Source organism: Clytia hemisphaerica, unplaced genomic scaffold (genome assembly GCF_902728285.1).
Source record: "Clytia hemisphaerica strain Z4C2 unplaced genomic scaffold, Clytia hemisphaerica genome assembly, whole genome shotgun sequence".
NCBI classification, from domain to species: Eukaryota; Metazoa; Cnidaria; class Hydrozoa; order Leptothecata; family Clytiidae; genus Clytia; species Clytia hemisphaerica.
In genome coordinates, this window is record NW_027103421.1 from 528,548 (window position 1) to 556,027 (window position 27,480).

Here is a 27,480-nt window from a genome sequence, read left to right on the forward strand (position 1 = left end):
ATGAGAACCACTTATCTATCTAGCGTAGTGAAAAAGCACCCCAAGAGAGCTCTAGCCCTCTCTTGGAGAACAAAAGGTTTAATGACCAATTTTCGACGTTAAATCTGAAATGTTAATATAAAGCGATCAAAATCTGATGTTAAGCACGAATCTTCATTGTATATTTTTTACAACCCTTAGAAATTTATGAAAAGGACCGTTGATGTGAACCACTTATCTATCTAGCGTAGTGAAAAACCACCCGTAGTGTAGACAGCATTGGTCGTGTTCAGACCAAGGTTTAAAGCAATTAGGTCTATATGTTTCTTTTATATTCCTTTTGTATCTAACGGCACGCTCCTCATTAGTTAAACCAAAGTTTAAAAAGGAATCACCCTCTGGTTTAAAAGAAAAGTTTTTACGATTTCGTTACAGTTTTCTGAATAGACGAAATCAGAATTCGCAAGTGAAAAGCATGCTCCTTTTGTAAATGAAGAAAAAAGAACGTGAAATTTATGACTTAGAGACGCTCGGAGCATCTCTAGCAGTAATGGCTTCAACGAAAACGAATTAGTGTTTTGCAGAGGGATTCCCTGAAATCTTTTTTGTTTCAAAGTATCTCAAGAGAGAAGATGACATGATTTCAAGTTAGGAAAGGAGATTCCTCGAGATCGCCAATCGATGATGACAAAAGAAAAGTGATTATAATTGAATTCCCATATCAATAGAGTACTACTTAAATCTTAAACTTAAACTTTCAGGTCTGAACACGACCATTGAGTTTAAAGCTCCCAAAGGAGCTAGAGTGGAAACATTTTGATGGGAAATGAAGCTACTTAATTTTCCATCCAGAACGCTTATACGTGGTTTTTACTAGATTTCAAAAAATGCAGCCCTCAAAACATCTCAAAACAAAGGAACCGCTAGGTACAATTCGTCGTCATGATTGCGGGCGTGTTCTGGATGGGAAGAAAGTGGCTTCACTTTTTAATTGCCTGGGAAAGGTTAGAGAGATTCTACTCTAGCTAATCGAACTTTAAAATAAATGGTAGGCAGGGGTGAAGAACGATCTGTGAAGGAGAGCAGATTTTTACAAACATTCCTTCGCCCTGCCATTCTACGCTACTGGGCAGCTCTAAGCAAAATAGTGGTCGGTAAAATATGGCATGGGTTATTCAATCGGTTGATTGATTTGAGTGTTGTGTTGAGCGGACTTTAAGATTGTAAGCCGTAAGTACCGTACATCTCTGCGAACTCTGTGAAAAGTTTATGTCTAATTCAGAACAAAAACGAAATTTGCACATTTTTCTATTTTACTGATGCATGCATGTAAAGTGCTACGAAACTCAGCCAGCTAAGGAGGCTGTGAACAAGCCCTGAGGGGCTTAATCTAAATAATCCTACATTTATAGAAAATAGACAAAAAAAACGATAAATTTTATTGGTATTGCTAGAACCTCAACTAAATGTTCCGGGATAAAGAAAACCTGGTCAAGTTAGGTCAGGGTGTCTACGGATTTTTTTTCTCAGTATTTTCAAGGTTTTCAAGGTTTTTTGGCCCTTTATAGGATAATTCACAAGGTTTTTTAAGGTTCAAATCGATTAAAATAACAGAACTTCACTATTGAAATTGAATGAGGTGCATCAAAAGACGTTTGGCAGGTTTTTTTTTTAGAAATAATAGACGATGTTATCGTCCGTTACAGTGATAGTGAAGGCGGGAAAATACTTTTGTTTGTTTAAAATATCAAGTTTTAGAATACATGTGTCGAATTTCATATATTCAAAGTGAACTATATTTTATCCTCTTTTTTTATTATGGTGAATATTACGTTTTGATGCAAATATTAGTTTTAGCAAAAGATATAGAACAAATTTTAATTTCTGATATTATTTTTTTGCTATTTTACATGATTTTTGAATTTATAATTCTTTGCACCAAACAATGTTGTTGATCGTAGCATTTATTTTGTTCTTGTTGACGTTATTTTTGTACCTATTTCTATCATTGTATTCGAAGTATGCTGTTTTGTCTATACTATGGTAATAATTTCCTAGTTTTCTTCCTTTTTTATTTTACCAAGCTCGTAATATTTCATGAGCTCATAATGTTCACATAGGCATTTCGCATACCATATTATATCATATGATATAGGGCTGCTTTTCCCGTTTGTAAACTATATAAAAAACTTTGTGCAAAAGGGATAAAATCTTTAGATAAAAAAACTTGGCTAGTTTGGCAGTAGAAGCTGTTTAGAATATGGCTTAGATTAGATATTAGATCTTTCGGAACATCGCTAAATCAGCATCGACAAAAAAACATTACACAAGAGAAAAGGTAGCAAGAAATATTCCCTGAGATTTTGAAAAATTACTTTTGAAAGTCTGAACATCAACTAATACTATACGCAACTCATCTTAAATTATACTTTTTGTGTTATTCAGGCTTGTCAAGTTTCTTGGTGGATTCGAATCAAAAACGGTGAAACCATCAAACTCAAACCAAACTTTCTCCTACATGGAAAGAGGTCATAGATCGAAGGATCGCAATACAGTTGTTTTCATTCACGGCTTTACTGCAACAAAAGAATCTTTTGCTGACGTCAGTAAATATCTATCAACGAAATATCATATCGTCTCACTGGATTTGCCAGGGCATGGAATGACGTCAGGAGATACACCAGATGATGTTGGAATAGCGTATTTTGTGGAAGAAGTGAAAAAAGTAAAAGCTAGTGGTTGAAATCTTTAGTTTCCCTGTTTCGCTTTGTGACATGCATGGTTTAGGTCGATACACTGAATATCAATGGGGAAACAAAATCTTGGCTAATTTAGGGTTGGAAATTAGAGTTTTAACTCTGAGTTTTAACATGAGACTTACGATTTAAGACGAGCTTAGAATCTGAGGGTTCAAAAGCTTGTAAATGGTCCGACTAGGCTGAGAATATAGCCCTGAAACCATAATACCCCTCAATACGGAACTTATTTCCTTGTTTTGAAGAATTATCAGCTTTGTAAGAATTCGAAACAGCGAATTTACATCATTACTGGGCCCTAAGAAATATTACAACGTTCTACACTCCTGCAGAAATGAAATTTCATGGTTCTCCTTCGCACATAGAAGACGTTTATCAAACTTTCTTTCCTCGACAGTTTTTAGATGATATTGGTCTTGGTGATACAAAGATCCATTTAATTGGTGAATCAATGGGCGGACACATTGTTGGTTATTTTGCAGCTATGTATCCAAACAGTATTGCAAGTGTTACCATGGTTTGCCCACATGGTAAATAAGTTGTGTTCCAAAGTCAAATCCAGTCCCTTAGCTCGCTTTTAGATTATTCTAATAATACTCAACAACCTCAACAACTTCTAGACTGAAACGCCAGCCGGGCTGAAACGGGATCTCACGGGTAAAGTGAGCGTAGGAGTTAGGTAAACATAGGAAGAAATTTTGTCGGCGGCAAGGGCTGAAAGTTAATCAGCAGCCTCTTACCAACTCTTGCTCGTTCTCCTACGCAGCTCTTATTCTAGCAACCGCCCGCTGCCTTTATGTTCCCGCTCTCTGACATGATTAATTAACAGACTAGTTTTCTAGTCTAAACAGCTTCGTTCCCTGCATTTTATCAGCTTTTTTATGCTTGCTGATAGCGCTAGATTATACCCCGGGATTGTCTATTTTTCGAATGAAAGAGATTACTCGTATCAGCCAACATCAGGGTATTCTCTGGCATCAATCAGTAGCGTAAATAAAGCCTGGAATACACGGGGACGAGGTTGAGCACTCTCACAAAAGGTGACGATTGTATGACGTTCATTGGTAAAATTAGAAAAAGTGATGCAATAAGTGACTCGACTCTGGGTACGAGATTGGTTGTGTTCTTTTTAAGAAAGCCTGCATAGTAAAACGTATTGGGAATTTCAATCTTTAAAGTCAAAAATATATGAAATATGATTAAAGCCTAAGCCAAAAGAGATCAGAAAGATGATCAAAGTAGACGATCCTATCGTCTACACAAGATCACTAAAAAAGGGAAGTTTAGGAGAGGCGTGATAAATTCGGCTGGAGTAAACAGTGGCGGAGATGTTTACAGTTGTTCCAAAACTCTACCGCCACTTTTTCCCGTAAACCGCCCTGACGCCCTAACTCTTTCTCGCGTTTACTGACCTCTAAACGGACGATATGATCAAAGTTGTTGACTATCGTCCCATAGTGTTCCCTAGATTCCTCAATATGCCTAACCACCATCCAGCATACAAAAGAGCCTAAACCCGGGGGGGGTATGTGAAGAGTACATTGTATCGCCCTAAAATGTGTTTTTTTAGAACCTGGAAGTCCCTGTAAAGATCGGAGGAAATCAGAAATTTAGAATTCAATCCCATTAAGGATTGGGAAAATAGGAAAATTTTAACTTTTTACCCCTTGTGGTGTCGAAATTTTGTCAATTTAGTCCCAATAGGGGTAGTAAAATTCACCAAATTTACTTTTTTTCCTTCTTTTTAGTCCCGCTAAGGGTTCTAGGGTACCCTACCTCCTCCCCCGAGAGCTTGAACTACACTCATATCATGACTCTAAACTATGTTGAAATAACATCTGTATCAGTTGGATGACCAAAATCTGTAAATTTTGAAGTTTTCTCACACAGTCATATTTTTCTTTAAATTTTACCAGGAATTTATTTCAACGAACTAGAAGAGCCAAAAGAAGAATTCTTACGAACAGGAAAACATTATTTGGTGCCTGAAGATTATGCCGGTGTAAAAAATATGATGTTGTATTTGTCACATAAACAGATGTTTGTACCAGCATTTGTATTGAAAGGAATGTTAGAGCTTAGAATGGAACGAAACAACTTCTATAAGAAATGTAAGTACTAATAAACCAAATTCGAACCCAGTCCCTGTTTTGTTTTTTTGGATTTTAGGAGCACTCGCAAATGTATCACGTCAATCAATAAAAGTAACTTAAGGGAACCTATTTTGGCGGGAACTAATTTTGACGAGCGGCAAAAATCCTGAAAATTTTTAATTGTGGCGAGAACTTATTTTGGCAGTTGAAGATTTTTTGTGAACTCAAGAAGTTATTTAGGTAAAATAACGAAAAATTTAATTTTGGCGTGAACTTATTTTGGCGAGTGAGCAAAATATTTATTTTTGGCGGGAACTAATTTTGGCGAATTTTGCCTAAATTCGCTAAATTCGCCAAAAATTAGTTCCCGCCAAAATATGTTCCCTTAAGAGCTCTGACCATAGTGAATTTTTAAAATTTCCCACTTACAAAACATAAAGTTCTACTTGATGTAGCACACAATACTGTGGCATGTTATACATTTTCTGTTAGGCCAATTATCCGTGAGTCTGAAGATTTATAAATCGCAATGAAAAAATTTGACGAAGAAGAAAATGAAGACTTTTGCGAAGAAGAGTATTTCAACTTTGAAGAGCTTAGTTTCGGCGAAGAAAAAACATTTTAAATTTTTTTTTGCGGTAGATGGTGAATCTTTTATCGAACTAAAACTTTTTTTTCGAAAATTTTTTCTAAAAGCTTATTTGCTTCAAAATCTTGAAAATAGTGTTTTTTGACCAGTTTTCCATCCCAATCTTTCATAGAAAAATAGCCATAACTTTTGATGCATTAATTTAGAAAAATTTTCCGAAAAATTTAAAACAGTTCAATTCTTTGCAGACAGTTTGAAATAACTTCGAAACAAAAACGTTAATTACCCATTAAAACTTAACACTTTTTATAGAAGAAGGTGATGCAACATATTATTAACGTTTCTTTGAAGTTCATAACGTCATTTTTGCAATTAAATTCTTAATTACTCTTAAGGGATTTGATTAAAAAGCAATTTATAGAGGCAATTCGACTATGGTCAGAGCCCTTAAGGTAGTATGCAAGTGGCTCTGGTTGAGAGATTGGCACTAAACAGGAGAGATAGCTGTAAAAATATCTTTTCCCACATCAGAACAAGACACTTGCCATTTAAACTCCGCGAGCGTTGGCCAATGTGGACCCAATATATTCCCGTGTTTAACCTCTCGAAGACCTTGTGTAAATTATTTGTATTCATTAAATGAATGAAACAAACACATTACCCAGCTGGCATACAATGTTGTTTCAACGTTTATCTAGACTAGTAAACTAGTCGGTTATTACTTATAGCCTTATAATAAAACTGTCAATCAAATAATGTAAACACTAATTAAATATTCAGCGCGCGTGAGAGAAAAGGAAAATAAGCGACTAGAAGCTACTTCCAACGCCTTTTTTTTCTTCACCTAAAATTGTAAGGAGAGACATACAGATTTCTGTATGTCTGACCCGTGCGGGATTGCATTTATTTTCTTTCTGTTTATTGCGTTTTTAGAAATGCTCATTTATTTATATGTTCCCATGTTCAATGTTACTATGAAATATCATTTAGTCAAAAGAGTTGGATGGATTCTCAAAAACCTAAAAAAAGTTGTAAAATTAAACAACGTTTTTTGAGGGAAGTAGCTTCTAGTCGTTGAAATTCAGAAAAGAGACGCAACTTCACCCCTTCGATTCTTTTTATTTAGAGCTTGATTTTTTGTATATGGGTCTGTTTTCAACGACTAGTTTACTAGTCTAACGTTTATCTAACGTCCACAACGTCCATATAACGTTAGATGAACGTTGAAACAACGTCGTGTGCCAGCTGGGTATAGTCAACTCTCTCTAGTTCGATTCTCTATTATTCGAATCTTTCTGCAATTCGAACTAAAATATTTAACCCCTTAGCTGGAAAGTAGTTTAAATTTCTCTCTGTATTTTCTCTAATTCGATTAAAATTTCTGGTCCCTTGAAGATCGAATTAGAGAGATTTGCATTTACCCTTGAAGTTGAATACGAAGGTCCTGTGAAACATTTTGATTATAATGCCAGAGAAAAATTGTACACGCAACAATCTCAAGGTTTAGGGTTTTTCACATTTAAGGGCTACTTAGACAGTCTAAGTAGTAGTCTACACAATATATTGGTGAGCAAAATATAGTTTTCGGGCCCTAATGTACGGAGGAATTTTCTTTCTGTAAACAATCCCCCCCTTATATTGTTGGAATATTGCAAATCGAGCTGACAATATATTGCAGACACCTTTTCAATATATCGCCGGCATTCAGAAAAATATCATCAATATATTGCTTGAAAATATATCGTGCAGTGTATGCAGCCCTTTAAAACTACTCCCATGGTTTATTATCACAGGCCATGTTTGAAAGAAATTGAGCAGTATTCCATTTTTCTTAATAGTGTTGAATAACTTATTGCTACCACCAAATGATAGACTGCTTGAAAATTCAATGAAGCAAATTATCTCACCATCGATGTTAATGTGGGGAAAACTCGATAACGTACGATTTTTTTAGGCTTTACTTTTCTTCTCAGAAATAATTACCTGAAAAAGCAATTTTGGCGGGACTTGATTTTGACGACACCCCATATCAGTTTTTAGCCGATATTATGAGACAGGGTCATTTTAAATTTTCGACCCGCCAGCACTCCTCGAAATTCTTCGTTACTACGCTCCTTTAAAGCTATACTACATGACTTGGTAAAAACGGTAGGAAGCGGTGGGAAAATTTTTGTTTTGGATTTGCCTTATTAACTCATCTGAGTCACTGGGAACCTTTCTCTACTGGAATAGTCGGCCAAGATATCGTCCTCAGTAGAAAATTATAATAATCTTTTGCATCGCTGAAAAAATCAGATAAGCAAATCCTCACTGCAGAATTGAGTGCTATTTATTCCATCCCCACTGAATTTTCTGGCTAAAAATCAATGGAATAAAAAGCCATAAAAAACATGGGAATATCAATTCCCATCGAGATTTGGTCACCACTGGCTAGTAAAATTCCACCGGGTCTGTGAGAAGGGGGTGTATTTAAATTTAAAGGATTTATAAAGCAATTCAACAAAGTCACCAAAAATTATTCTCAACTAAATTCTTCATTGAGAAAATTCAAAAAATAGCAGGTGTCGACTGGTTTACGAAACAACGCAATGGGGACGCGTCAGTTCTTTGTTTGGTGTTTTGTGACCATATCTAGGACTTATTACTCGTTATAATAAAAAACCGCAGTTGCATTTCCCCGTAAAATCTTTCTATCTAATTATCCCTCTGATTTTTTACTCGGTATGATTTTCGATTGTATTTCAAACTCTTAGGTTCTTGATGTATCTTGTGTTGATGTTATCAAGAAAAATGTTCCAAACTTGAAGAAATGTGTTCTCCTTGAAAATACTGGTCATGTATTGACATACGAGACTCCCAAAGAAGTTGCAACTAGTCTGGATCAACTTATAAATAGTTTATAAAATTTTTTAATTGTACCTTAAAGAAACTGATTTTGGCAAAGAGCAACAATTTAACAAAATCTAAGTTGGAGAGAAATTATTTTGGCAAGTAACGTAATTTTTCAATTTCTGCTACGTGCTAGAATTAATTTTGTCGAGGCAGTCAATCTTTAAATTTTGACGAGAACTAATTTGGCGAATTTTCTTCACCAAAAATAGTTTTTGTCAAAATAACTTCAAAATAGTCTTTTGGAAATATATTGTTAGTAATTAAGTAATGTTAGAATTTTTTAAATTTGTGTATGAATGTTTTTCAAATTCGTCTGAGATTAAAAAAAAAGAAAGCCGTTGCTAATTATTCAAATGATTGATGTTCAAGTAATTTTTGCACCTTCACTGGATAAATATAACACCCAAAGGAAAATTAAAATTTGAAGTTTATCCTTAAATTTAAGTAGTTTAAGGATGCAAAATTTGAACACCTTTTTCTATTAATTGTATGAAATATACACAAATCCCAATCTCTTGGCCAGAGCCACCTGCATCGCTTTTTAATTTCACCAATGGATGAATACAATAGACTTTTTCAAAAATTACGTCACGAACATCACTTGCCTCGTTTTGAAATTAGCGGATTTTATTAGAGCTACTCCATATTCATAATAGAATAATTTAATGTCTCACTATCACCATGGTAATTGTATGAAAGCGAGGTAATTATTTGAATACGAGGCAAGTGATGTTCGTGACGTAATTTACGAAAAGGTCTATCGTGAGCGCTATCAGAATCATAAAAAAACGAAATAAGAGACTGGGGTCGAGTCTCCACAAATCCAAACTGTATAAAGCGTTGTTATTTCTTGTTGGATATTCTATAAAATTCCTTTATCATTAATTAACTCGTGTAGAAACACCACCAAAGGAATTTATCAAGATGAAGTGTTTGGTAATTTTTGCTTTGGTTTGCGTGGCTTTTGTTGCTGCTGATCTTTATGACGAAGAAGGCTCTGGTGAGCAATCTGTAAGTTTGCCAGCTGCCACACAACGTTGTTTCAACGTTTATCTAACGTTCACAAGGTCGATATAACGTTAGATGAATGTTGAAACAACATTATGTGTGCCCGCTGGGTTTGCTTGAAAAATCATACTTTTATTTTAAGTGGATGAATCTTCATTGAAAATCTAAAATTTTCAGGCGGAATAAATTTCCACCAATTTCTTTCATTTTCCTAGATATTTTGGCTAAAATTTAGATTTGATTATTTGGCGAGGACTAATTTGCGGCCCAAATTAGGCCTTTGAAATCGGGACCCTTACAATGCAGAGAAAATTCTGCTAAATTTGGGCGAAAAATCGACCCTTACGGTGCATTTTTTGAAAATATTTGACCACAAAATTAATTTTAAGGTAAAGTATGGGCAGATTTTACAAATCTTAGAGATCTTTTTACAAATCTTACACCCTTAGAGTGAACCTTTTCTCATCGTTGCTCAATACGACCCTACATTGCACTTTGGAAAGCTTGGGAAAAGGAAGCTTGCGGCCTTAAGCCGCACGTAGTCGTTTACTTTGAGTGCCCCCTCCGGTTATTCTTATGAATAAAAAAGCGTGTAACACATTCGGCGAAGATTTGTGCCATATTTCAGGAGCCCCCCCCCCCCAGTGGACCCGAAATTCACGCCATCACGCCAATTGTTTTTCGATTTCACGCCATCACGCCTGAAAAATTTAATTTTCACGATCACGCCAATTTTTTTCGATTTCACGCCATTTAGAAAATTTAGTTTTCACGCTCATATTTTGTTATATAAACTTAATTTTTGCCCACATATATGTGTGTTTGTTCGTCAAATCAGTTTTTCGGCATTCTCATATGCGTAAGTCAAGATTGTATCATTTTTCCTATCGAAAACACCCGAAAAATCTAGATAAAATTTGACCTCTGTTTTTCTATTTTTGACACAGGGGTTTTTTTGGGTGTTTTCGATAGGAAAAATGACGTAATCTTGACTTATGCATATCAAAAATTGTTGGACAACTGGTCACATCAAAGGGCACCGGTTTGAGGGCTGAGGTATATTTCAGTAAATTGACAAAGCCCACCATGGTTGAATTTTTTTGAATTTTGAAGGTTTCAAAGTGCTATTTTAGGACCCATTTCAATTCAATTTGAAAAATAATTCATATAAAAATAATGGAAATCTTTTAAAAGTACAAGCAACACGAGGGGACATGCCCCTGGTCCCCTCGTTGACGGGTCCCATGGGCATTAATTGTGAATTAGCGTGAATAGTTTTCAAAAGTGGAACGAGGAGGCGCAGCCATGGTTTGCGCTGACGGGAGAAATTTTCAATTTAGTATGGCTAAAATCGCCCTCATTTACTCTCTTTTTCCAAAATATGGTTTAAACATCACAGGATTCCTTTAATCAATCTGCTTAAAATTACACCTCATAATAAACCTGTTGCTTCTTTGTGTTAGGATTTGCTACAAATGTATGTTTTCCTGAAATAAAAGACCTGATATCTTTGATGCACCTATAAGAATAAGCATCTAAGAAAGAGAGGAGAATGTTAGTTACGGAGGAAGCGCAACCATGGTTTGCGCTGACGAGGAAAATTTTCAATTTTCAACCCTCTCAAGCATTCGACTTTATTATTTTAAAGACTAGCTAGCAACTGCTAAAAACAATCGGAAGTTGCAAGGATAAATGGCAGATGAATAGAACTGTTTGCACCGTTTCTTTTATGTTTTAAATGAGATCTATAGGAGACCCTATAGGAGGCCCACCATAGTTGGGGCCGACCAAGAAAATTTTGAAATTTAAACCCTCTAAATTGGCTAAAATGGACATAGAAATACGATTCAACTAATAAATATAATTTTCACGATCACGCTGAACTGCAAATTTCACGCCATCACGCCACGAAAAATCCTCCATCACGCCATCACGCCAACCGCTGGGGGGTCTCTTTCAGGCTCAAGTGAAGTATATTGCTAAGTATAATATAAGGCTTACAAAGATTTACACAATGCTGACAAAAATACCGTGTTGTCAAAATATGCAAGTGTATATTTTTCTCTTCTATTTTAAGTGTCTACAAGAGTTTAAAGAATGTCGAGATAGTGCTGAGGGTTGGAGAGACAAATTTGAATGTAGCCAACATTTCTACAAATGCCGAAAAGGAGAAGTTAAAGATTGCAAAAAAGAGGTATGTATGTCAGCGAAAATATTTCATATTGACTTGTGAGAAGATAGAAGCTCTTTAGACGTGCCTGGGAATCGGGCTCTTCCCTGGACATTTCTCACCCAAGGGACATGGGTTAAACCCATAGACAATCCTCAATTTAACTCCCTTAACACCAAAATTTACCCCTGGGTATCGCTAATTTACCACTGGGCGAAATACAGTAATTGAGATTTCCAACCCTGGAAATATCTTAAAAGCATTATAATTCCAAATACATTTGTAAATATCGAAATATGACTCTTCTACATTTCCAAAGTTGAGGAAACATCATGAAATATTTAGACATATATACTTTTTTCTATCGAAATTTTAGTGTAACGAAGATTTTCACGGATGTAGAAAAGAAGGAGACACCAATGTCGCTAAATGTGTCTGGGAAAATTTCAAATGCAGAGTTAATTGCTCATCGTGACGTTTGTAACTGATTTTATATCAGTAGAAATTTGTACTTGTTACTTGAAATAAAACAGCAAAGATTAGTTTAGATACATTCAATGATAAATAATTTTGTGGGATTTTATGTTTATAAAATCTTTCCCCTCGAACACACTGTTATACTCCCATTTTATTGAGACGAAAATCTTTTCACAATTTTCGAAACATTGTATCGCGGCGTTCGACAAAATATAAATCGTTTTTTTAGCCCAATATGCATTTTTTTCGGGATAATAAACTTGCATGCATATGGGAAGCTAATTCTATCCCCGCGGGGCGTTATTCGGTTCTGAAATTCGAATTTTCGAAACGTGCCGGAGCCACATTCTTGAGGTCAGAAAAAAAAATCATTTAGTTTTCAACTGTTTAAAAATTCATGATATTCTCAATCGGGTATAAAATACACTCTTTTATTGATTATTGGTAGAACTATCTAAAATTTACGTGGCATTATTATAGAAAGCATGAATTTAAATGCACTTCCATCAAACATTCAATAATTTATAAGGGGTAAGAAAATCAAGCTTTCTTACGATAAAATTACATTTCTTCAAAATACTGCAATAAGTGAGCTGGTTATATTCAACTGAAGTAAAAAACTTCTTTCGAATATGGCTTCTTGTAAGATTTTATGTTTTATTGGTATAGCTGTTTTACTTATGGAGAATATAGGGGCGGATCGTCAAAGAGAAAAAGGTAAACTTTTTTAAACACTTATTACACCCCTGTTTCATATCTAACAACTGAGCTAAAAGGTGATTTCAAATGTTTATAGATTTTTTCCCAATTTTCCTAAAATAAGGATTATCAAAATAAAAGTTTAAGAATTTTATACACTTTTTTCCAGTAAACTGTGAAGAAGCCACTCAAGATAAATGTGAGAATTTTCTTTCATGGGAAGAACAATGCCCAAAGGAATGTGAACCACACCCAAACACATGCAGTTGTGAGTATCTTTTAACATTTTCATATAACCATTTATGATGTTCCCTGAAGATGTTTTATGAGAGAGCAGCCGAAAGAATTAACTATTTGACACCATTTTTACAAAGAAGACAAATGGTAAACGGATGCTGTTTTCAGGCAATGATGTATCTCCCAAAGTACATCTATCTGTAGCTTTAGTGAGTCCTGAAGTCCTTGAAAATTCCAGTAGAATTTGTGTTTTACACGGAAAAAGAGACAGCTATGCTATGCCAAGTTTCAGTAACTTTATTCAGGTTGCATTGAAATTTTAATCAATTCTACCAGACTAAAATTTAAATTGATTCCTTCTATTTTTTTTTTAGTTTGTCGAGACAAGATGTATTTTTGTGACGATTTGAAAGCTGACTCAACAGCTTGTGATGATTGGGAAGTTAAAGCTTTATGCTTGAAAACTTGTGGCGAATGTTCGTGTAAGTGGCTTCTTATATTCTTTTGGACTTTTTTTTCGCTTTTAAGAATCTTGGTCGTAAGATTTTAATGATATTTCCGAAGATTAGGTTTTTAATTTTTTCGCTTCCCCGGAAGCTATATATTCGTAACCACCGCCGAAGGCCTCCTATATAAAGCCTTAAAATACACCTTTTCGCGCGGTCAGGCGCGTGCCACTTGATTATTTAATTATTCCACTAAACTCGATCCAATCCTTTTTTGACACATTTTTCCATTGTCTATAGGTCCGAAAAAAGGACTGGGGCGGTTTTAGTGGGATAAAGCGGACAAAGAATACCCGTGCGGCAATTAGCGGCTACGGTCGAAAAAGTGTATTTGTCCACATCGTGTTTAGATATCCTTCTACGTCTGCAATCTGGGCTGTGTGCCGCATTTCGGATGACAGATTTTCAAATCTAATTTTTTCTTCTTTTTTTCGCATTTTACATTTCTTAAATACTGGCGACAAATGTTACTTTCAATCCTGCGTTTTTATAAAAAAACCACGCGGGTCGTGCAATAATAGGAAATGCGTGGCATCAAATCTAAGATTTGACACAACCCCTTATTCATTTTCTTATCATGTTTAAAATTGTTTTGCAGGTACCAAACCAAGACACGAAGATTTATAAACGTTTTCGCTTGGGAAGGAACGAAACCAAAGAACAAATTGAAATGATACATTGTGTAAAACATCATTGTACATTTTATTTTCTATATGTCACAAGTCAGTAAAAATGAATTTGACAAACTTAAGTCTCTAGATATTTTCTTGCTATAAAAACCCATGGGTAGAAAAAGGTAATAAGGTAGTTCATGGAATGATAGTTTGTGTTAAAGGTAGACTAGCGAATAGACTCGGTTTTAGATTGATGTAAAAATTATTCACCGTAAGAAAACCAAAATCATTAAAAACAATATGAAATGCTGATGATGTATTCCGCATAAAAAATAGTATTATAAAACAACATGTCGTGTTTATATATTACGTCAAAGTCCTGTTGTTGTTTTAGAATTACTGATATGCGTAAGTCAAGATGACGTCATATTTTTTAACGGAACCACCTGAAAAAGCCGGTTTTTGACCTCCGTGTTTCTATTTTTCGTAACAGAGAGAGGTAAAATCTCAGCTTTTTTTAGGGTGTTTCCGTTAGAAAAATGACTTACGCATATCAAGAATTCCCGCTAAAAACATCAGTTTTGAAATGATTCCTTTTTAAAACAATATACTCGAGTTTTAAAGCTTCTTCTATTGAATACTACCATTTATTATCGAGTTTTGAGAAATCCATATCAACAGTTTAATCGACGGGTGCGCCGTGGTGATAACGATATCGTGTACGAGCGACAAAGGTGGGTGACGGATTTGAATAGTAATCAAGCTAGTTCAGAACGGTAGTACTTATCGGGGTCGTAATACGACGTGACGACGACACGACTTGCGAATTTACGTCCTGCAAGAGCTTCGCTGGCCGCTTTTGCTTCGTTCGGTGTAGCGTATTCGATGAAAATCTAAAAAAAAGGTTAATGTTAAGGTCAAATGTCGATACAAATGTGATGTAATTTAAGGGCGTTACCTGGGCGTTACCCTCCTTGGAATGTCTTTGCCCAAATATATGTACTTATATTTGATAGCTATAATGTTGTATTCATATAGCAGAGGAACAACTCTCGTTCGAGTCACAAAAAGCGAAGTAACATATCTTAAGTAAAAAAAAAATATTTCACTTAGCTCTAGCTTAGAAGGTTAGTTCCCTGCCTTGCCCTAGCTTTTCACGGGAGTCGGTAGAAGTTGCCCTGCCTTTTGAAGCCAATGCAATGACTATGTTTTAAGCTTGAGGCATGAGTCGGCAATCTATATTAGGCCTTACCTTTCCAACGCCGCTAACTTGATGTTCTTGTGACGGTCGAGGAATTTGTAAACTTCGAATGCGTCCGAATTTCGAACACTCTTCGCGAATGTCGTCAAAGATTTCTACGAAAGAAAAAAAAATCATAAGTTTTGATGAGAAAAAATCTTTCAGTTTTAAATTGAAAAACATATCGAGAGTGAAACACTTCATACAAAGCCCTGTCAATACTACTATAATCAGAGTAATGGTTTTAAAAACAATCTTTATTATACGCATGTGATAGTAATATAACAGAACAAAGTGCAACAGACGGAAAATTGTTTTCGTTGCACTGTCAAAAACTACGAGTTCAAAAATTGCTGTGGAAATTCATGTCATGGATTTTTAAACATACGTTCTAAACTGCAAGATAGACATGTATATCGTTATAAAATATATAGGTACTGTGAACTGCTAAATTTGCAATAATTGACGAAAAATTACTATTAAAACACTCCACCGTAGAGCTCTCCCTTACCGTCGTAATCTTCGTCGTCCATGAGCTCCTCCGGAGTGATCATGTTCATGAGACATAGCACGTTCGTCGATTGAATCTCCTTACTGAAGTCGAAACCTGGGATTGTCAGCTGCACAAGAAAGGGGAAAAACAGTTTGAAGAATTACTTCATTTAGCCTAAAGCAGTATAACATAAATCTTTCTGGGGACTGTGTTAGTAGGGGGCAAAAACATCTTTTCGCGACCAACCAAACCTGGCTCATTTCAAAGCATTAAGTATTTAAAGAGTTTCTCGCGAAAGGGATTTTCTGCTAAGGACTAGGAAAGATTTTTTAGGGTCCAAAAACTGACGTCTCCTTGACCCCCAAAATCTGACGAAAATGCAAAGTCAATAAAACTCAAAACCAGTTATACCAATCGAAATCTCTCTAAAACGATATAGAGGACTTTTAAATGGATATAGTTGATTTCCCAACGTAACTCGAGTAAATCGATGGGGAATGACGCCAAAACGTCATTTTGACGTTCATTTTCTGGAGACAGGTAAATCAAAAATTAGATTAAATCAAATTAGATCAAAAAAGCAATCGGGAATGAATGACAGGTAAAGCTCTAAAACAAGCATAGGGGTTATCAGAAAAATGGATGGATCAAGAGAAGAATATAAAGAAAGATGAACTCCGTACTTGAGCTGGCATCGATTTGGAGCCGACACTTGCGCGTTGTACCACAAGTTTTTTATCACCCAGCTGCATACCGTTCATACCAGCAATAGCCTAAAAAAAACATTATGAAATCATTTGAGAAAGACTGTTCGACTGATTTGCTCGTGGGATCACAGAGAAAGACTGGGTAGTGAGGTCTATAATCTAAAGTGTAATCTTGACGATCTAAATAAGTTTCCACGGCTAAAAACCTATCATAATCCCAAGTGGCAGGTCTCTGTGGTGATGATGGCCTCTTCGATCAGTCGAATCGGATCTGCGATTGTCCCTAAAAACATTTAACAAAAAATAACAAATCACTTACGACGTCGGTGATCCCAATATCAACGTATTCGCAGAACGCATATCCTTTGGATAGCCCCGTTGCCGAATCTTTGACCAAGTTGAAAGCACGAAGTTCCCCAAACGCCGACAGTAATTCTTTGACCTGGATTTGAGAAGGTGAAAAGTCAGATTTAAGGTATAATAGGTAAAATATCATCCGTATCCATGATATGCACCACTGGAGAGTCTTCTGAGAACTTTGAAAATTTTCCACCCAATACGTCACTTAAACAATAGAAAAAGTGACGTATTGGGTGGAACAAAAACAGAAAAGTTGCATGATTTCGTGAAGTCATTGCAGTGGTGCATATCATGAACACATGCATATTTTGAAACGATTATGTTTTCTTCTCCTTTCTTCTGAGAAAAGAAAGTTCCCTGGACTGAGCTAACTACACGTGTAACCAGGTCACCTTGCCTCATTGAAGGCAGTTGGATCCATTAAAATAACTATTTTAATTTAATTTGAATGATTTGAGGATACTTTTAAATCAGTAGAAAATTCGTGAGGAGAGTGACAGATAAAATCGTCTTGTTGCGAGATTTTTATACTGGTTAATTTTCTACCGAAAAGGTGGCCCACCACTTTACAAGGCAAAAGAAACGTTAAGAGTATCCAGGATAAATATGATGCCACCACCGTACGAGCTTTCTTCGACTTTTCTAAGGTAGCTGAAAATGACAATTAAATATAAAGTGCATAAGGGTCGACACCCTAAACGTGTAGTTACCTGATCTTCGTTGAGATAGTTAGGTAGACCACCGATGAATACTTTATTTTCAGTGTCAGGGACGACGGTCGAGACGACTCCGGGAATGTGAGTTTGTTGTGTTTCTAAAAAGACAAACGGATACTGTTGAGAGCCTATTTCATTTATACGTGTTTCTCATCTCAACCAATTTGGAATTTGCAAAGACTTATCATTTCTATTCCAAAATATAACACAGAAGCCGGTCTGGTTATGAAGGAACAAAATACTTTAACGTGAACAATGTCAATGACTTCTTTAAGATCACTCCCCCTGCTGTGGCCTTTTGTAGACAATAATATATTGATTGACGTAGTCTAAAACACTGGGCCCTAATCATCCAAGCAGACAATTCTCGATCTACTGTATATCATTAAGTACCTGTGATTCCAGGGATGGGATGGTAATCTTTTGGACGACGAATCTTCAAAGCTTGACCCTGATATGAAAGGTATAAATTATTGTAAGAATGGGCTGTTCCAGAAACATTGTACATTAACATTGTGTTAAGAATTACCATAAGATAATTGGGCTATTCCAGGAAGGATTTGTATTTATTTGCTCTCCCTATGTTCAGGAGTTCTTCTTTGGGACAGGTGACGCACCTGGATTTTTTTTTCAATTTTCAGCATTGGATTTTTTTCTCTCATTCTTGGGTCACAACAATTGACTTTCAACCTCGTTTTACTGATCACTGGATTTTTAAATCGAAAATCCCCTGGATTTTTATTTTCCAGACCACCCTGGACGTCACACCTCCTCAACATAATGAGTGCAGACTATTTCTGGAATAGCTCATTTGATGATTTTTGTTAGCAATGAAGACAAGTCTAATTTCTATCCCGAAATACCGGGTGCACCAAAAAAAAGTATACAGGTTTGTCGAGTTATTGTGAGCTTCAGGATTTAAAGGTTTTGCTCATTCTTTTTTTATCGTATAGAGGATGCTTTAACTTAAATTTTGAGCTATCATACATTAAATTTGAAAAAGTAGTTCGAAAGTTATTTAAAAAAAACTGACTTTTTTTCCATGTCGAAATTTCAAAAAATCTTTAAAAACAGCAATCACGCTATAAATAAGACAAAATGACAAAAACACAATCTTATTGCTTTTTTTATTCTTTTTCTTCTTATTTATATTTTGCCAACAGTTTTTCCATCTTATTTGCAAGTCATGAACATTTCCAAGACTAGCAAACTCAATGCAGACCAAAGTTCTTTGAGCAACTAGTCGAGCTGAATGGTGATCCATTTTTTCAAAAGTTTTCTCACATAGCACACACATGATATCAAAACCTCTCCAAAACTTTTTTTCAGCTTTTCAAAAAATATTATCCCACATGGGAATAGCTTGTTTTACCATATTTTCAAATTCCTTAACAAGTTTTGATGAATACAGTTGCATTTTTTGCTATTTTCATGTGTAAAGAAGGTACAGTGTCAAAAGAAAAGTTTGCTCACTTTTTTCATGATTTTGTGAAATTTCGACATTAAAAAAAGTCAGTTTTTTTTAAATAAGTTTCGAACTACTTTTTCAAATTTAATGTAGAATAGCTCAAAATTCAAGTTAGAGCATCCTCTATACGATTAAAAAAGAATAAACAAAAAATTTAAATCCTGAAGCTCATAATATCCTGTATACTTTTTTTTGGTGCACCCGGTATATTTCCTGAACAATGGGATATTTTTCCCTAAAAATTGGCATAAACAAAATGTCTCTCTAAGAAAACACAATTCATATTATACTTGTAAAGAGAGATGTATTATCTAATAATACAAAAAGCTTCGAGTATCTGAGCTTTTACAGTGTGTTAAGATGAAGAGCTAACCTGTAGTATAATACCATCGAATGCCATCGCAAGAGTTGTCTCCTCAACAGATCGAAACTGAAAATGTAAAATTATAGTATGTTTATTATAAATAATGATCATTTTCTTAGTTTGGAGAATGCTTTCGGTCTTGAGGGTAGAGAAAAATGTCAAATCATATTCCTTTTTAGCACTCCCCCTAGGAGTAATACACCTAAAATAAACATTGGAAAATAGCATATTATAGAACTACCGAGAGACAACAAGATCGCACTCAAGATATCAATGTGCACAAAATACAGAGTCTGCCAATTTCTACCTCTAAAAAGGCAAAGTTCTTCTCCAAATTGATTTGACAAGCCAACACTGGATTGCCAGAATTACGTGCCAAGTCCGATTCCCTCATTTTTGCATTAAAGAAGTCAATCATGAGATCCTAAAGATAAAAGATAAAAAGAGTTTAAATTAACACAATGGTGAAGCCTAAGCAGTACGGTTTTGTATTACTCCGAAACGAAACTGCTCTGAAACACTGCGTGAACGTCAAAACATTAAAGACGTTACAAAGCAAAACAGATCGAAAACGTTTCACTCTAATATTTCCATCGGAATGGAACTGCTCCGGTTCCAAAATCAGTATGAACACTTCCTATCCGTAACAAATACCATACGAAATCGTAGCGTCTGAACATGGTTTAAGGGAGAAAAAAGGATCAGTAGTGTGAAAATTTTCAAAAGAATATTGACTTTACTTAAGAGAATTGGTTGGTTAACTTAGACGGAATGTCTGATAATAGACATGATTTCTAGCAAATTTCAAGGTTTGTTATTGGGACAGAAATGCATGATCAATTATGGAATTCCGTCTACAGACGCAAAAACTGAATTTGGCCCAAAACAACATTTGAAAACAATGGGAAAACTATTTATCTATTAGGGTATTAGTCATGAATAACTGGTCAATTACCTCTGTGATTCCAAATGGCAAGTTCCCACAATACAATCGACGAGCCTGCATAGTCATTTGTGCACCTTGTGGTAATGCTGTGGCTGGGATAACACCCCCTGACAATGGAGTTGGCATTTCAACTTGACCAGCAGCTGTACGAAATTGAAACATGTTTATTTGATATATGAATCAATTTCTAAAACCACCTTTTTTAAATTCTTTCTATTCCAAACATCATTTTATTGTACGTTTTGTCTTATCAAACCCTGCCATACCTACTTTTTTAACTTATCAGCATGTCAAAGAAATGACAAATAAAGTCAAACAGTAAAGTACTTCATAACTTATCTTAATAAATCTGTTTTAATTCAGTGATTTATGGAACTTCTACTTGCATCAAATACTTTTTCCTCAAACTCGCCAATTCTTTTGTAGTATATATCCTCAGCAAAATCAAAAGTACTAACTTGCAGGACCAGCCAAGCTGGTAGAACAGGGTAGGGCTACAACAATCTAATTATTAAGAACAAGAAATACACAGAAAGTATTTATCAATAGTACGATTCTTACCTCTCATTGACTTAAACTGTACTGGTGTAATGTCTTCATAACCCTTTGGAGCTTTATCCCATAGTGTTTGTCTGAAACAAAAAGTTTTGATAAAACAAATATTTTTATTTCAAAATAAAGATTAGAGATGATGAAAATTTCTCACAAGATGAAAACTTCAAGTTCAGTGAATTACAGTAAAATGAACCAAAACAAAAGGCATTGTACCTTTTTGGACGACTTGGTTTGCTGATTTTCTTTTCGTCACGTCGTTCTCGACTTCTACTCCTTCTTCGACGACGATCTCTACTTCTTGAACGACTTCTTCTGCGCCGGTCACGGTCTCTGCTCCGAGAACGGCTCCTCTTTTTGGAATCTAAACAAAATATCCTTAAATGAAAAGAATCATATAATTTTAGCATTTCTACTAAAACAATGAATTCTGACCATTTCCTTTTACTGTAGGTTAATACAAGGGGTGTAATAAAATATATAAATTGCTGATCAAAGATCAACAGACCCCAATGTCTATGATATGATAAACAAATGTAAAGCAATGTTTCTCACTGCATGACAGGTTTTGAGTGAAAATGAGTTGGACAGAAATCAAATCTATCGGAAATTGAAAATAAATGAACTGCTGTTTCCCATGTTTATGTAGACGGTTCGTCACTAGGCCTTTAGATTTCACGATACTGCTCTCTTTTTTTAAATGATAAAAATAAAAATTTTCTTTTGTTAAGTTTTTGATATTTTGATGATCACCAACATTAGTTACTTTTGATATGATGTTGCTAATGTGTTTTTTCCAATTTAGATTTTTTGTTATGGTTATGCCGAGGTACTTTGCTTGGTCAACATTCTCAAGTTGGACACCATGGATGGAATAAGAAGCTTTGATCATCTTTCTTTTGTTTGTGATACGGATAAGTTTGCATTTATCGGGATGAAATTCCATTGACCAGTTATTTTCCCAGTGAACTAAGTTGTTTAAGTCATTTTGGAGCACATGACTGTCTGCTAGCTGTTTTATAATTCTGTACAGTAGAGAATCATCTGCAAAGAGTGGAAGTGACGACTCTACCGTTAGAGGCATGTCATTGATGTAAACGAGAAACAACAGGGGCCCTAAAACAGTTCCTTGGGGAACCCCTGATGTAACTGGGGAGATTTTTGTGCCTCTTACAACAACGTTCTGTGATCTTCCTGACAGAAAATCTTTAATCCAAGCAAGGATTTTTTCATTGACTCCGTAATGTTGAAGTTTTAGTAGTAATTTACGATGACATACTTTGTCAAATGCTTTGCTGAAGTCGAGAAGTATTGCATCTACCTGTTCACCATTGTTTAAGGCCTTAGCAAAGTCGTTTACAGTGGTTAGGAGTTGGGTTTCGCATGAGAAGTTCTTACGGAAACCATGCTGACTTTTCTATTTTTCCTTTTTTTTGCAAAAGTTCTAGGAATGAAAATAAAGGGATAATGAAATTTGAATACTATCCATTGATGACCCGCGGCACTATCGTAAAGCTAGAATCGCTTCGCGTACTCTTCGCTTGAGAAAATGATTGACAGATTGAAGTTTTTCACCCGCGCAGGAGTTCGGCGAGCGTTCTCGGCTAAATCCTCGGACCGCGCTAAAAATGGTAGACTGAGCTGTGATAGATCATTTCGATGGAAGTTGTTGGAATGTTTACAAGGCTCTTGACAGAAAATCGTTTGTTTTATTGTCAATGATGACAGTGTGGTTATTAATTTTGTTAGATCTGACAAATTGATGTTTGTAAGTGCACTTTATAGTTTTGATTCCCATTGAAGAATCATATTCTGGTTTTCATGTTATTAGATGCTGTTTCAGAGCTTTAGGTCTACACTGATAGTTTAGTATATAAAAGCAGAAAATTAAATACACCCCTGTTTCACAGCCCTGGTGGAACCTTTTTCCTCAGTGGGGATAAAAATGAAAATTCATGTTTTTTTTAGGGGGGGGGTCTTCAAAATCAAAAAAAATCCTATACCACATGATAGAGCTCTTCAAACTGAACAAAAAAATGTGTTATATCATACAAAGTCTCAACTTTTCTAGATCAAAAGTTATTGACGGTTTTGTGGTCAAAAATTGATTGAAACAGGGCATGTCCCACAACCTGCATACTGTGAGATCAGGTAACTTGCATCAGTGGAGGCTAACATGCATAGTCCTTAAATGAATGACCATGCTGGTCATTAAAATACAAAGGTAAACAAAAACGGTAGAGTAAAGCTGCGAGCGGAGCTGCATAGTTCATTTGTTTTGAAATTTTGATGCTTTGATTGATCAGGCATTTGATGCAAGTTTCCCTCCACTGATGTAGCCATTCCAGGCTCAAATTGAAACTATTCTGGTGGCAATAAAACCTAGTTCATTTTGTAGAGCTTCAAAAAAGAAAAAAAATGAGGGGTCATACACCTCCTAATGATAAGCGGTTCCGGAGATATTGAGATTTTAGTTTCCGCTAAAATAGCACCTTTTTAGACATTTGAGGTTGACAATTTAGCCCAGAAATGGCATATAAAATGGCACCGAAATATGCTGCGAAAATTGAAAATTCAAGCTTTTGTATTGAGTCAAGATATTCCAGATATCTTCATTTTGACTGCAGACTTTTATCAAATTCTTTTTGTAATGGCTTGCTAAGAAATGAAAAGACATTTTTTTGAAAAAGAAGACATTGCATTGCAAAAAGCAATAAAAACGTTATAAAGCGGAAGTTAAAATTGCTGAACCTACCTATCTTTGTAATCAAAGCGCTGCGGAGGAAAAATTCCCCATGGCATATAAATAACTGTTTTAGGCTAAACAAGCTAGATGCTGAATGGACCTACCTGATGATGAAAGTTAGATAGCAATGCGAGGAGAAAAAAATCAGTCAGAAAATATATCGTTTAGCGAAAATGCATAACGCAATAAATTCATCATTGATTGTTGATGGGGGGAGAGGGAAGGGTTGTAGGGAAAAATTAATAGAAAGTTCTGGTCGCAAAAATCAGTTTTATTGACAATTGAATCATGCTTGATGGTGAGCATTGTTATCAATAATGTTTTTGTGTGAAGAACATAGAAATACAAGGAAAACATATAATGAAAATCTGCAAAGACGGCGATTTTCCGGCATTTTTCAACCGGAAAATTTTTTTTTCTCAAAATCGAACTCGGCCATGTTTTGAGCATTGCAAATACGCATCTTTCTGCAAAAAATCAGAAAAAGCTAAAGATGAAAATTCGAGAAAATGTAAAAAAAAAACGGTTTTCCGGCATATTTCTGGCATTTTCGGCCGGGAAAAAATATTTTTCGAAAATCGGGCTCCGTCACATTTTAGGTATTGTCATTTTGCATCAGTGTGCAAAATTTCATGAAAAAATATAAAGTACAGCTCGAGAAATTCAAGAAATACCGTTTTTTTTTCCGGCGAAAATAGGCTGTTCCGGCGATTTTTAGAAAGTTCCGGCTTCAAAAATCACTTTTATTGACAATTAAACCATGCTTGATGGTGGGCATTGCTATCAATAATGTTTTTGTGTGAAAAAACAACGAAATATAAGGAAAAAGTCCGATGAAAATCTGCAAAAAAACGGCATTTCCGGGATATTTCCGGCATTTTCAGCCGGAATAGAATTTTTTCTCAAAATCGGACTAGGCCATGTTTTAGACATTGTTAATACGCATCTTTGTGCAAAAAATCAGAAAAAACTAATGATGAAATCTAGAGAAAATGCCAAAAAAAAAACCGGTTTTTTTCCGGCATATTTCCGGCATTTTCGGCCGGAAAAGTACGTTAATTGAAAATCAGGCTCTGTCATATTTTAGGTATTGCCATTTTGCATCAGTGTGCAAAATTTTCATGAAAAAAATATAAAGTACAGCTCGAGAAATTCAAGAAATACCGTTTTTTTTTCCGGCGAAAATAGGCTGTTCCGGCGATTTTTAGAAAGTTCCGGCTTCAAAAATCACTTTTATTGACAATTAAAACCATGCTTGATGGTGGGCATTGCTACAAATAATGTTTTTTGTGTGAAAAAACAACGAAATATAAGGAAAAAGTCCAATGAAAATCTGCAAAAACGGCGATTTCCGGGATATTTCCGGCATTTTCAGCCGGAATAGAATTTTTCTCAAAAATCGGACTAATCCATGTTTTAGGCATTGCTAATACGCATCTTTGTGCAAAAAATCAGAAAAAACTAATGATGAAATCTCGAGAAAATGCCAAAAAACCGGTTTTTCCGGCATATTTCCGGCATTTTCGGCCGGAAATGAATTTTTTTCGAAAATCGGGCTCCGTCACATTTTGGGCATTACCATTTTGCATCTTTGTGCCAAAAATTAGGAAAAACTAATGAGCCAATCCCGAGAAAAGCTAGTAACGAACGGACGAACGAACGAACGAACGAACAGAGGTTAATTTATAGGACCTACAGCCCACCGGGGTAGGTCCAAAAAGGGTCAAATTTTTCAGTGGTATCACTCTCTATAATTCTAGTCCTCATTTTCAGGCTGAAAATGCTTGCCAAAGTATGAAAAGTAAAAAATAATAACTTTAATGAAAGAATTAATTTCAGAGAGTAGCACCATTGGATTTCTCAGGTATTTTCTGATAAATATGGAAAGTTTCACGGTCTGAACATTTTTTCCTCCGCAGCGCTTTGAAATCAAAGATGAGTTGTGAAATTTTTCTAATAATGGCCTTAGTTGAAACGAATTTTTAGACAAAAGTGTAGAATATTACACCTGCATATTATATATGGTTGGAAAGCTAAAAGAAAGCTCTAGCCATAAGCAAAAAGCTCGTATACATGTTTATTTTTAGCTGTTAAAGCATAATAATTTGAGTTGAGTTCTTTTTCAGGACATGAAACTTGGATATTCAAAATCTACTCAAAATTCCGCTTTCACTGATATATAACATGATAGGGTTATTTCCAAATTAATATTCCGGTTTCAAAAATGACCCATTTTTGGCCAAAAAAGTGATGAAACGCTAAAAATCATAAATGAGAAATATTTAATTATTTTCCTGAATTTGTAAGAAATATTATAATTTTAATGTAAAGTTGTCAGAAATACATACTAGAATGAGAAAAATAAACTTAGAAAGTTAAAACATGAGCTAAATCCTAAAAAAAACCCGGGTTTTTCCAAAATTAGCCTACGAAACATTTTGATCAAAAATGAGAAAATCCACCTTGCAGGACCTCTACTTTATTGTAATTCTGCATTTTTGACTCCATTTTTTGCATATTCTGATATACTCTACCTATTTGAAGAATTTTCAAGCAAAGAAATCTCAATTCAAGTACAATTGACGAAAAGGTAGGGGAATTTTGACACAGGCAGTTAGCCACACTAGCGTCCCGCCAAAATACGTATCAAAGATTAATGCTGCGAAAGCGCTATATCGTTTACTTGACTCTCAAGCAAAAAAATGCACCGCAAAACTTCTAAAGGGATTCATGAAAAAATAAACCAGCCGAGGCTGGAAGGTCAGCCAATAGAGCTTAGCTAGATAGCTTTAATAAGTAGGTTAACAGATGTAAGAGATGCACTGAAACAGAGTAGACTAAATATGTTAACTAATGTACAAAATGTGAAACATTTGATAACTTGATTTAAAATTAATATAACAAGCCTGAGAGCTCCTCCAACCCCCACCCCCCCGAGAAGCTCAAAGTATACTTCTCTTTAGCATTGTCCATATAGTACGTACGCAAAGATTTTCCAAATATTTGACACCCCCTCCCACCTTGTACGCAGAGAAAAATAGAAATGACTTTGTTTAAACAATAGATGTACACTTTGCTGAACCCCCTCTCCCCCCTTCACTGTGTACGTACTAATGGATGGCCCCTCCAGTCTGGGTAAATAAATTTTGTAGTTTAATAACCGTCAAGTTACACAACATGCACACAACCATCTTGAAGATTTTGCTGGTCGCAAATGATAATCGAAACGAAAGCACAACTTAAAATTCATAACTATGCGGGGAAGCTCATTTTTCCCCCGTTTTGCTTTAAACTCACTTTTGATTGGTCTATAAATTTGGGCGATTGATTTACCGCCTTGGCGGAATAAACACACAACCATAATAAATAAATTCAACAGGGCAGCGGTGTAGCAATTAATTTCAACTGGGAATCCTCTCTTCTGTGCCAAGCACTGGCAGTGTTTTTTAAACTTTAAAACAATGTTAAATGAAGACCAGATTGATCTGTTTGTTATGGCTGTGCAAGTTGTGACGAGAGTGTGCATGTTGTGTAACTTGACGGCAGCCTGCTTTAGGCAAGTCTGATAAGAGATATCTGTAAACTGTTATCGCCATTCATTCCATTCCATCATTCAGTCAAAATGTGCGCCAAGGTTAGAAAAGGTTAGAAAAACACAATCTGGGTTCGGAACTGCGTGAAAAATAGTTTGATCAATTTCAACAAGAACTGTTTATATTAGTATTAATATAAATGATCAAATTCCAAAGACCATTTGTCATAATTTTAAAAGTCCAATAATAGGAGATGTGATGTCATCATTTGGTTCCCGTCATCTGATTTACGGTCAGCAGGTAGAGCTGGAGAGTCGGAAAGCTTTTCCGCTGCT

At 35.4% G+C, this 27,480-nt stretch overlaps 3 protein-coding genes across 4 annotated transcripts in view; 2 read left to right on the plus strand and 1 right to left on the minus strand.

The window, feature by feature from the left end:
- The first annotated feature begins 1,806 nt into the window (after positions 1 to 1,806).
- Positions 1,807 to 8,505, plus strand: LOC136797778 (monoacylglycerol lipase abhd6-A-like). The gene is made up of 6 exons (XM_067054364.1): positions 1,807 to 2,022; positions 2,425 to 2,704; positions 3,133 to 3,265; positions 4,652 to 4,846; positions 7,256 to 7,356; positions 8,171 to 8,505. Exons 1-6 carry the CDS (start codon positions 1,925 to 1,927, stop codon positions 8,318 to 8,320), a joined length of 957 nt encoding a protein of 318 aa, XP_066910465.1. The 5' UTR covers positions 1,807 to 1,924; the 3' UTR covers positions 8,321 to 8,505.
- A 660-nt stretch (positions 8,506 to 9,165) lies between these two features.
- Positions 9,166 to 14,157, plus strand: LOC136797838 (uncharacterized). 2 transcript variants are annotated; one of them, XR_010845303.1, is made up of 6 exons: positions 9,166 to 9,320; positions 11,395 to 11,511; positions 11,864 to 12,681; positions 12,833 to 12,931; positions 13,275 to 13,382; positions 14,005 to 14,157. XR_010845303.1 is itself a non-coding variant. In XM_067054419.1 (4 exons), the coding sequence occupies exons 1-4, from the start codon at positions 12,597 to 12,599 to the stop codon at positions 14,031 to 14,033; spliced, it is 321 nt and encodes a 106-aa protein (XP_066910520.1). In that variant the 5' UTR covers positions 12,499 to 12,596; the 3' UTR covers positions 14,034 to 14,157. The 2 variants fall into 2 exon arrangements, 1 of the variants encoding a protein (XP_066910520.1); XM_067054419.1 differs by lacking the exons at positions 9,166 to 9,320; positions 11,395 to 11,511 and having other exon boundaries at positions 12,499 to 12,681.
- The window catches only part of LOC136797835 (splicing factor U2AF 65 kDa subunit-like), a 16,467-nt gene continuing 3,070 nt past the window's right edge, over positions 14,084 to 27,480 (minus strand). Inside the window, exons 2-13 of the mRNA XM_067054417.1 lie at positions 21,083 to 21,230; positions 20,876 to 20,946; positions 20,324 to 20,457; positions 19,676 to 19,792; positions 19,378 to 19,434; positions 17,930 to 17,987; positions 17,531 to 17,634; positions 16,780 to 16,902; positions 16,437 to 16,526; positions 15,772 to 15,880; positions 15,273 to 15,376; positions 14,084 to 14,913 (exon numbers count right to left, since the gene is read on the minus strand). Of these exons, the coding sequence (XP_066910518.1) occupies positions 14,779 to 14,913; positions 15,273 to 15,376; positions 15,772 to 15,880; positions 16,437 to 16,526; positions 16,780 to 16,902; positions 17,531 to 17,634; positions 17,930 to 17,987; positions 19,378 to 19,434; positions 19,676 to 19,792; positions 20,324 to 20,457; positions 20,876 to 20,946; positions 21,083 to 21,230 (1,250 nt within the window). The 3' untranslated portion in view covers positions 14,084 to 14,778. The remainder of the gene's footprint in view (positions 14,914 to 15,272; positions 15,377 to 15,771; positions 15,881 to 16,436; positions 16,527 to 16,779; positions 16,903 to 17,530; positions 17,635 to 17,929; positions 17,988 to 19,377; positions 19,435 to 19,675; positions 19,793 to 20,323; positions 20,458 to 20,875; positions 20,947 to 21,082; positions 21,231 to 27,480) is intronic.